This window comes from Diaporthe amygdali, assembly GCF_026229845.1.
Source record: "Diaporthe amygdali strain CAA958 chromosome Unknown NODE_57_length_265687_cov_63_683457, whole genome shotgun sequence".
NCBI lineage: Eukaryota > Fungi > Ascomycota > Sordariomycetes > Diaporthales > Diaporthaceae > Diaporthe > Diaporthe amygdali.
The window spans coordinates 159,921-170,403 of record NW_026517077.1 but is presented as its reverse complement, the minus strand read 5'-3'; the positions used below and the strand labels follow the sequence as shown (position 1 = coordinate 170,403).

The window sequence follows — 10,483 nt, the reverse complement described above, 5'->3', positions numbered from 1 at the left end:
GCATGCAGATAGTGGAAGCTCTTTTCGGCCAATGTATTTCCAGCTAGATATTATGTCAACCAACCATGGGCCTGTCTGTGGCTTCGTTCGCTTTTCGCTCTTCACTTTTCGCTCCCTTCCCTTTCCCCAGGAGAAAGCAATTCTCTCTCATGATATACAGTATACAACCCAGCTCTGCCCGTAGAATGGTCCCCACGTCCGAACCTCAGATACACTCTTCTTTGATCTCAGCAGGCTGCTCTTCCCTGAGCTCATGGGCAACGGATGACCCTCTCTAAGCCTCATCCGGAGCCCCCAAGACCGAGATGACACCGTCCCCGTTCACCGTCACCAGTTGCTTCGCCTGCTCACCCCAGCCCAGACCGACCGCTGGCGTCGCGCTCTGCAGGAGCTCGCTCCACTTCTTGCTGCTCTTGGCGTACTGCTGCACCGTCACCCCCGACGGCCCGGCCGTCGCCAGGAACTGGCCCGTGTAGTCCCACGCCAGCCGCTGCACCGAGCTGCCCACCTGCAGCACCTTGGCCGTCGCCGCCGCCCCCTCCTTGCGCAGGTCAAACACCGTCACCGTCGTCTGGCCCTTGGCCGTCGCCGCGATCCAGTACCCGTTCTCCGAGAACGCGAGGCCCTCCACCGGCGCCCCCAGCTCGAACGTCGCCGCCTCCTCGCCCGTCTTGGTCAGGAGCATCTTGATCTCCCCTGTGCTCGTCCCTGCTGCGAACAGGTGTCCGTCGGGGTGGAATGCGCATCTCGTCAGCGCCGCGTTGGTGTACACCCGGCTGACCCGCTGCAGCGCCGTCAGGTCGTACAGCACGAAGCTCTTGTCCGTGCCCACCGACGCCAGGATGTTGCCGCCTGGGTGCAGCGACAGTGCCGTCGCCGCTCCGGCGTGTTCCGTAAACGAGGCCACCTCGCTGCCGTTCTCAAACACCTTGACCGACCCCTTTGCTGTGGCGAACATGACCTTGGACCCGCTCCACAGCGTGTCTGTAATGGGCTCGTCCACCTTGAGCGACCGCTCCAGCGTGCCTGCCGTGGTCGAGAAGATGGCCACATCCCCCTTCAGGCCACCAACGGCGGCGTAGCCGCCTTCCAACCCGATGGACGATGTCTGCGGCGTGGGCAGCGACTCGGACAGCCGTGGCGCAAAGGTTGCAATCTCGTCGGGGCTGGCCCAGCCACTGGGCACTGGTCTCTTCTTGCGGCTCTTGGATAACCTGCAGAGAAACGGTCAAGTTAGAATCAAGGAAGGCGCGTAGCTATCACTCCAACAAAAGGGAAGGGGTGGGACATACTTGGCTTGGGTCTCATCCACGTGCGCGGCCAACTCCTCGGGCAGGGTCTCGTTGTCGACAGCCATCGCGTCGCCGTTTGCGCCGGCGCCGGAGCCGGCAGACACGGTCACCCTAGACAGTGCGGCCCTGGCCTCGTCGCGCTCCCTGGTCAGGCGGGCGATGACCCTGACGGCGGCATCGTGCTGGTAGAGGGCGTTGGCCAGCTCATCGCGTGTTTGTGAAAGCTGCTGCTTCAGCTTGAAGGTCTCGAGGGCGAGGGCGTCCCACTCGTTCTGGAAGGTGGACAGGAGGGCGGGGATGGAGGTCAGGTTGGGGGCTCGTGGCCGCACGACGCGGGCAGACTGGATGGGCAGCAGGTCTTCGGGGTCGAGCTCGTCGCCGGTGATGGGGTCCTTGCCATTCTCCTCGATGTACTTCTCGATCAGCCGCTTCTCGAAAACAGTGCCGGTCTTCTTGGAAACGACGGGCTCCTCGGGAGCCTCACCTGAGACTGTTGTTTGTCGCTTGTGTCAGTTGATGATCGACCAGGACGGCCAGACACATAGACTGGCTGGCTGTCTGGCAGGCTGGCTGGCCCGAGGGCAGGGAAAGAGCTGATCAGGATTTACTTACTGGCACAAAGCATCTTGACCTCTCTTGATGCGCTGGTTGTTCAATGGCAAGGCCAGCTGTGGGATTTGGGGCGGGCGATGCGCGGCGGTGGATGTTCTTTTTCTTGAAAGCTCGAGGCTGGACTTTGGCCTGGCACGGTTTTGCAGCCGCGTTTACTGGCTGAGCAAGGTTAGACTACGGAACAGTAGACCAGACCCTGGCAGGTACTTGGCAGAAGGTACTTTGGCCTATGCACACAGTCTGGCAGGCTGGCAGCCTGAGGACAGAAAGCTGCGGCAGGCTGGAGTTCACAGCTGGCGCCAGATGTCATGCGCTGGGTGCTACGTACCTGAACGGCCATTCAATCCTGACTCGCGTGCAGCTTGCGGCCAAAACAGTACCTAGGTACAGAGAAGGGAGCCCGTATTCTGAAGTGCCCTGGTACCTGCCATGACGACATTGGCTATCGGCAGCTAGCAAGCAAGCAAGGCTTAGCTTCCAAGGTCACTACTATAAGATAAGAAGCCTACCAGATATCTACCTCAGGTGTGCAAATACACACCATGCACCACGAACACTCACTCATACATACGCATACACGCATACAGCACGGCACATCATGGCTCCAACACTCCCAGATGTTACTAGTCTTGCGATTCTGCCCGAGGCAGAAGTGCTAGCCATCCTCGACCTTCTCTTCGAGCCCAGCGATGACTTACACACCCTCGCCCTCCCAACCCTGCGCGCCATCACCTTCGCCTCCTACCCCGAGCTCATTGACACCATTCGTGATCAGCTCCTCGTCATTGCCCAGAGCGTCCACTCTGACCCCAATGCCCGGAAGCCCCTTCACTCCATCCTGGGATCCCACCCTCGCCTGGGCGAGAAGAAGGTCCACAGCGCCCAGAGCGCCGCCGAGCAGGCCCAGCTGCAGACTGGACCCGAGGGCGAGGCCGAGAGGCTGGCTGCGCTCAACAGCGAATACGAGGCCAAGTTCCCCGGACTGCGCTACGTGGTCTTCGTCAATGGGCGCAGCAGGGACATCATCATGAACGACATGCGGAAGCGTATCGATCGGGCTGACCTCGCAGAGGAGGAGAAGGAGGCTATTAATGTGAGTCCAGGCCAGCTATTGCCATGTCAGCCCATGCTCTAACGGCTTCGCGCAGGCTATGGCGGCCATCGCCAAGGACAGAGCCAGCAAGCTTAACAAAGAATCCGACGAGTCCACTGTTGGACGCTCTGCTATCCCCTCAGAAAGCTGAGAGCGGCCTTTCAACACTTCGGCCAACAAGTCACGGCCGATCTGATGATGAAGGTCCATTCGCAAGCTCTCAAGCGACCAGCATCCTTGTGCCCAACCCTGTCTTAGACTATTCGTCCCTAGATTTATCCTATCTAGCACAACCCACTCCTGTATCGCCATGTTCGCGCCGAAGCCAAGCCGGTGTTGTTTAGGTTGGGACAGCATCCAGGCCGGTGTCCCACGCACGCGGGAAAGAATTGATGCGCTTCTGCTGAGTGGTCGTTATTACTGCTATGGGGAAACTATACAGGTCACGAGGAATGCCGTGGGTGTCGCGTAATACTCGACGGTCAAACTTACCTACCCTGCCGAGGACAAACTCGAGCCCATAGCAATCACTTTTGCGCGTTCGACTTCCGCTCTCCGAGTCGGAATTTGCAGCCTCCCTCGAGATATTTCGAATCTGCCCATCTCCTCGCTACCGAACCAAGTGTCTGGATGTCACGCTGTCCGCCAGGCCGGCGTCTCCTGATGGCGACCGCGACAGAATTAATTCTGAGCAGTTCACTCACATTTACTCACCAGTGGCGAACAAAGACATAAATGCTTGATCAATTACCCGCTTATTGTAACTATGTGGCGCCGAGGTACTAATGTTGCCGAGTAACGAGACCGCAGCGTGGACATGGTAAGTATCACGGGGGAGATTTAACTATGGCCCAATTACTTAGAGTCACATCGTGGCCGACGCATCCTGAGTCGTCTCATCCAATGCGAGTGATGAGATAGGACAGATCTATGCGGCTCACCCAGCGGGCAAAGTGGCTTTGAAACCGACTTTTCTGCAATGATTGGAAAAAAGGCAGGATAGCTCCTGGACATAGTTGCCAGACCTCCCGAGGTTTGTCCTCTGCGTCCACAACGCATCGCACGCAGCCACACCTGGAGCACTATCAGCACATGTAGTCCAACATAGATCCAACGGAGATGGCCATAAACCAGAGCGCATGTCTGCACAGGGAAGTATCCAGATATCTCGTTAGAGATCTGAAGTTGGCCGTGCAACCGCCATCAGCACATTTCAACTGTCGAGCTGGGACCATCGAGCTTGCACTTGTACAGGATGCGACTCAGGCAGGTTCAGGTCGCGGCAAACCCTCTCGCGCACAAGTATAGAAGACGTTCACATGTCAGCCGACCTGTATCCACCGTGGGCCGGCTTCAGGCGACAACGAAGCCTCATTGTTGCCGCTTTAGTGACATTCTTCCACTGTTCCGTCACAACGTCCTGTTGTGTTGTCCCGAATCATCGATCCACTCTAGATTTGGCGGCGTCCAGATCAAGCAGGTCTCATCAACGGGCAATGCCGCGGATATCCGGTCGCCGGTTGTGGGACAGGCAAACAACGGTAGTAAGCCTGCAGCGTGCTTGGTCAGACGTCGGAACAGGAACCGCGCGCAGGACGACTCTGGCGGGCTTGCACTGGAGAAATGATTGATCGCACACGCTACACCCCAAGGGCAATGTCACCTAACGATTTGGGTTCAGACAAGCATTTGCTATCTGCATTGGGATTGTCTCATCTCAGCTAAGCAGGGCGACTGGAGCGAGGAATATTCGCTCCCTCTGTCTCTACTTCGCGACGTGAGTGCGCGTGTCGACCGATATGCTGTGCTCTGTGTACAGAATTAGCCTGCGGGAATCGCAGCGGCTAATTGCAGGTGTCAAGCCCAGAATCCAGGGATCTGCCTGTTGAGTAGCATGGCTTGAAGTATCAAGTACTGCATACGGGAATGTCCGCACCATGCTACAATGTGTTACACACAATCGTTATTACAAGCCTCGGCGACAACCCATCAGCATTCCCACACCTGAAAAGGGCCACCACGAGTGCAAGTGGACAAAGGCGAAGCTGCCCGCTTCTTCACCTGCATGGAAGCGGCCCAAGATGCATGGATTCTTCCATACATGGACTCCAGACATGGGCTTATGCACACCCTGCAGTAAGGCTCATCCAGACCTGGCAGCCCAAACAGCTAGACAGCCCAACGAGGTCGACGGCGGGGACCTTGGTTGGCATAGCCGTCTTTCTCTTGAGCACCGCGTGACCAGCTCCCGCCGGATTGGAACACATGATTTGGCCTGACCGAGCAGAGGGGGAGCTGGGAGGGAAAACACCTCCCGCTACTGCTGTAGCAGCCTGCAGCTTGCGCCGACTACGATCTGGACTAGCCAGGCTAGTCGCCAGCTCTTCCGTTAAACCCTGTCAATAACTTTGCTTGGTATTCTCCCTCATCACCCTGACCTGAAAACCCCAAAACCGCTCACTGCATGCGGCATGAGGACATGATTACAGCATTGAATCATGAGCGGCGCACCAATGGGCTGACTTGGGACTCAATTGGACTCACGGACCCGGTTTTGTGGTGGCAGCACCACCATCCGCGATGCTCCGTCTACCTACTCGTGCGCACATAGCTGCATATATTATCTCGTCAGCGCCAGTCAGCTCCGTCGTCAAGCGAGCTGACTGAACATAGGACTGGTTCCCAATCACAGGTGAGCACCTGGCACGACGGCGCACATGTGGTCTAGCCTCCACGTCTCAACCGCGTGGCCTCTGGGTGGCTTTTCCGGTGCAGCTGGCGGTGCGGTACAGTAGTATGCGTAGGCTAATGGGCAAGGTAAAGTGCCAGCCATCCTGCGTCTCTCGTGTTCCTGGTCCCGACCACTCACGTCGCCGTCTTGACTACCCCGACTTTTTGTCATGTCACCCTCCCTTTCCTGTACATGGGCTTGGGGTGGTGGGGGACGCACATTGACATGCAGCCTCTCCGGATTTTCGCATGATCTATTCTCATTAGTTGGAAAGCAATGGTACCTGTGCACTCTCTGACATCCTTGTCACGTCCATCCCGTCCCATTTCCTCCTGGACACTTGCAGGAGAGAGATCCAGGGCCTCTAAGCAAGCACCTCCTTCCCCCTCCCCACTTCCATGGGCAACTGCTAGGTTGTGCTTAGTTGGGTGTGTTGTGTTCGTCGGATCGTGCTGAGCTGAGTAGTCATCTCTCTCTCTCTCTCTCTCTTCTCTCTATTTTTGCCACTTGCTTTCTCAGCCATTGGGCATTCTCATTCACCTTGTGTACTCCGTCTCCGGGACAAGGCAAGGCATATTAGCGCGTCCTTCCCAAGCTTTCCTCACTCACACCTGTTCGGACGGGGCCGATCGACGTGCAAGAAAACGAGTTTGACTAACGCCTCTTTTTGTGCACCTGACCTGCGTGCCGAAGGTCAGGTATCCCCAAGGATTTTCTGTCCTGAACAATCTATTGTCTCGCTTGGGTTCAGAACGGCCTGCTTACCTGACGCCTTGGGACATGGGCGTGGGCAACACCGTCTTACAATGATGTTCCACCGCACTTGATGAACCCGGGCTCTACTTCCTGGACGACATCGAGCCAGCAGTCCGACTCGATCACACGAGCACTCGGGTCTTCGGCTCTCCCAATGCCAGCCAAGCGCCGAGGGCTGAGTCCATCGCTGAACTTACAGAAACGTGTGCCTGCCTGTCACGACGAGGAAGGGGTGCACGTTGCGGCATCGGCCAAGGGCTTTTAGCGCCGATATCTACGTGTATGCGCCGCGTTTGGTGAAGGTGTTTCCGCGGAACCAAGACATGGCTGTCTCCGTTCATGGTCGGATCCAGCAAACCTCCTACCAAGCCCATCATCATCACCACCACAGGCAGACTGGATTCCGCACCAGGGCAGTCTCGCCCATCCGTTGCGACAGCAACCCCTTGAAGGACCACCAGCCGTCACAGCGAACCTCGTCTATGGCAATACACGCCGACTTCCAAGGTCGCCACGATCCTAATTCTGCTGTCAAGACGTCTTCATCGGGGCACACAGGCCGCCCTCCACCGGAGGGTGCTTCGCCCCTGTTCTTGTCAGCACCCTCGTCCCCTCTGCCCTCGCCGGGCACACAGGGACACCATGCATTCACGCCGCCAGAGCGACCACCAGACTTGACTCGTACCGCCCCCAAAAGACGAAGAGCCCTTCACGATGTTGACGGCCCTTTTACCGGATCTCTGGGCTGCAAAAAACGCCGACTTCGCCGCGACCTCATCACTTCCAGGCTGTCACGACCGTACTCGTCCCCGGCCACCCACATATTGAACCGTGAGGCGGCAGCCGGGGCCAAACGCTTCCTCAAGATGGCGGCGGCGGCGGCGGCCAAGAAGCTTACGACCGTAGTGGTACCCACACCACCCACGGGCGACTGGAACTCGGGCCGGGCGGTGGCAGCGGCCCAGGTGGCCACCGTCGTTCCCGCGAACAGCATCCACCACCTTGCGCCGGCCGAGATGGTGCGGCGGGCAGCCATCATGAACAGATTCAGAATCCGGGTGTGTGACGAGGCGAGGGAACGAGGAGACCGAACTGATCTCGAGCTGACGGCTGGTGCTGCTCTCCTGAGGGCCGGGCCGGGTTCGCATGGGGTGGGGTTTGTGACAACTTCGAAGGTCGTGACGGCGCCCAGGCCTCCGGACCCACCAGCACAGGAGCAAAGCAGCAGGCACATCGGCGCCGCAGCACACTGGGCCACCGCAGCACCCCCCTCGAGGGCTGCTCAGCTGACGGCCACACCCAGTGTCGCCGAATCTTCCTCAGCAGTCCACCCCGCTGGGCCGGCTGTCCGCTGGTCACCGCCGAGCAATCTCAGCAAGCATGCAAGGCCTTGCGATGCTGGGCGAGTGTCGCCGCGCCTGAGGCCTCTGAGATCACCCGAGCTGACAGCACAGCGCAGCCATGCCGATTTCGGTGGGTTGGACGAAGACGAGCTCAGCTTCCCGGCGACGGACTACTCGGATGACTTCCTGGAGAACGAGTCAGACGAGGTATACACTGACTTCGGGGCCATCTTCGGTGGCGGTCGTTGTGGTGATGCGGCGGATGGGAGTGAAACCATTGGCGAGGGTAAAGGACCTGCCAGCGAGGATGGGCACGGTGGTGGCGAGCACTTTGAGGATTATATGGATGACTTGGATGGTATCCCATGGGGCGCGAGATGAGAATTACCCTGTTCATTGTCTCAAGTCCAGGCCATCTGGTTGTACGAAAATGTGAGCATCATGTCTAGCATATCGGGGTCTCCAAAAAGAAAAAAAAGCGGCCAAAAGGGTAGGGAGCTTACCACATGTAACCATCTAGCCCAAGCCAGTGTGTGCATTGTGACTGACTGGTATTGAATTGAACATATTCGTTACATCTGTGCCTTCGGCTGTCTCTTTTTCAACAGCCACTGAGAAAATGAAGATGAAGATGAAGTGACATGAAGGCCTGGGCATGTCGTGCTGGAATTTACCATCTGGGTAGTAAGTGAGGTCCAGTTGTCAAGAAACAGCAAATATGGGTTCGTGCGTGCGCTTGTATGTGTGTTCACAGAAGAGTCTTACCAAACGCAACCTCCGGGGAAAGAATTGAATTGGACTTGAGAGAAGGGCCAGTGGTGTTGAGGTCGAACTTGGAGGCTTCTTGAAGCGCCACAGAGCAGTTTCTTACCTTCCAACCCAGCCTGAATCCAGATGATCACGTCCAAATCAGGCACCTTGGTCCCCAACCTGCACCCTCCACTTTCACCTTCACTTGCACTTTCACTTTCACTTTCACTTTCACCTTGACCTCGCCTTCCTGCACTTACCCCTCCACCCCTGGGACCTTCCTTCACAAAACTGGCGCTGGTTGGCCTACTCGTGGCCTCACTTTCCATCCCTCGACCTCACCCTCGACTTCCCTCAATTGACTCACCTCATGCACACATAGAAGCTCAGGCTCTACTCGCCCATCCACTTTTGGCTCATCACAACCGCCTTGGGTAAACAACAGCGCCGCTCACTTGATTGCACCAACCCAATAATCCATGCATTGGGCCTGCCAGAATGGCGCCTGATGTCAATTCCAAGCGGTGCAGGAGCAAACAACCTCCTACCACCCTAAACTCGTGCTGGGTCGACGACCTCCTCAGCTCCAATTCCACGGTGGGATTATCCCAAGAAAACGGAGACGGCCCAGGCATTGAGAACACCAAGACCACCGAGAAGATGGGCTCCTATTTCCGCGACGCCTTCTACAACCACTCTAACGAGCCGAGGCAACAAGGTGATAACAAGACCGACGGTGACGGCGAAAGTGAACGCGAAAGCGAAAGCAACCGCCTCGATGGCGACGCCATCCTCCCAGAGCTGATCAAGCTCACCATCGCCCAGCAACGCATGATCCTCTCCCTGCGCGACGCCAACAAGGAGGCCGACGTGCAGCTCCGAATCAACAACGCTCGTCTCGACCTTGTCGAGGAGGAACTCAGTCTTATGCGCAGTAGCCTTGCCGAGCAGGCCCACCCCAGCCTGTTCTCGGGAGTCCGCATGAATAGCAACTTCGGAGGCACAGGGCGCGACATAGCTGGTGACTACGTTCCCGCCTTCGACCTGAGCGACATTGCTGCCACACTTGCGGCTGGGCCAGGCCCTGTGGACTATTGTTTTCGTCCCAGACACTTGTCTCGTGACAGTAGCCCCAGCTCAAGATCTTCCAAGCAGCGCAACCCCCGACCCGAACGGTATGTTCAAGTCCCGGAATTGCCTGACCACCCCCCCACCCCCAATTACTGCATAGCTAAACCAAAACCCACAGTGAGGAGCACGTCAAGCGCACCAGGATATCGTACGATGGTGTGGGTGGCCAAGATCCCAAGATCCCCCCATCGACCTACGTATTCTCCTCCGCAACCCACGCCCACGAGTGGTCCATCACTGTCACGGACGATGCTTCATTGTCCGAGGTAGTCGAGCTGGACTTTCCGAGAGAGTCCAGCACGGATACTGTACCCGACCTCGGAGTCCTGCCTCAGCCTTCTTTGCTCAGCAAGCTGTGTGGCAAGATGGCGAGGCTGCTCCTCGGAACGTGAAGGAAGCGTATGCGAGGAAGGGAGGCAACGGCGTTTTGGCACAGAAATGAAACATAGGAAAATGAGAAGGGGAACAAGACCTCTAAGATTATCTTGCCGAGGTTAAGAAAAACACAGGATGAATTCGTTTACAAAAGTCAGGAAGAGTTCAAACAAGTTGGCCTTAAAGAGAGGGCCGACGCAGTCATAGAGGGGACTGGGTTGGCGGTCAAAAACGGAAGCGCTCGGCTTGTGGACTGGTGGCTCTGCCAAAAGTACGAATCGATCACCTTGGATCATGCCGAAATGAGAGGATAGCCAGAAATGGTGTCATTGAGACACATGGAGATGGGAAAGAGACTGAGATGCATGGACCATGTTCAGACAGACAATGAGCTTTAGAT

At 57.2% G+C, this 10,483-nt stretch overlaps 4 protein-coding genes across 4 annotated transcripts; 3 read left to right on the top strand and 1 right to left on the bottom strand.

Moving 5' to 3' along the window:
* Positions 1–274: 274 nt before the first annotated feature.
* J7T55_009466 (cell cycle control protein) lies at positions 275–1,917 on the bottom strand (the record flags this gene model as incomplete). Its single annotated transcript, XM_053135649.1, has 3 exons — positions 275–1,214; positions 1,293–1,782; positions 1,905–1,917. The coding sequence occupies 3 exons, from the start codon at positions 1,915–1,917 to the stop codon at positions 275–277; spliced, it is 1,443 nt and encodes a 480-aa protein (XP_052986726.1).
* Positions 1,918–2,502: 585 nt separating this feature from the next.
* J7T55_009465 (uncharacterized protein) lies at positions 2,503–3,148 on the top strand (the record flags this gene model as incomplete). Its single annotated transcript, XM_053135648.1, has 2 exons — positions 2,503–2,997; positions 3,053–3,148. 2 exons carry the CDS (start codon positions 2,503–2,505, stop codon positions 3,146–3,148), a joined length of 591 nt encoding a protein of 196 aa, XP_052986725.1.
* A 3,818-nt stretch (positions 3,149–6,966) lies between these two features.
* J7T55_009464 (uncharacterized protein) lies at positions 6,967–8,208 on the top strand (the record flags this gene model as incomplete). The annotated part of the gene is made up of 1 exon (XM_053135647.1): positions 6,967–8,208. One exon carries the CDS (start codon positions 6,967–6,969, stop codon positions 8,206–8,208), a length of 1,242 nt encoding a protein of 413 aa, XP_052986724.1.
* Positions 8,209–9,075: 867 nt separating this feature from the next.
* Positions 9,076–10,100, top strand: J7T55_009463 (uncharacterized protein; the record flags this gene model as incomplete). Its single annotated transcript, XM_053135646.1, has 2 exons — positions 9,076–9,752; positions 9,827–10,100. The coding sequence occupies 2 exons, from the start codon at positions 9,076–9,078 to the stop codon at positions 10,098–10,100; spliced, it is 951 nt and encodes a 316-aa protein (XP_052986723.1).
* Between the last annotated feature and the right edge of the window lie 383 nt (positions 10,101–10,483).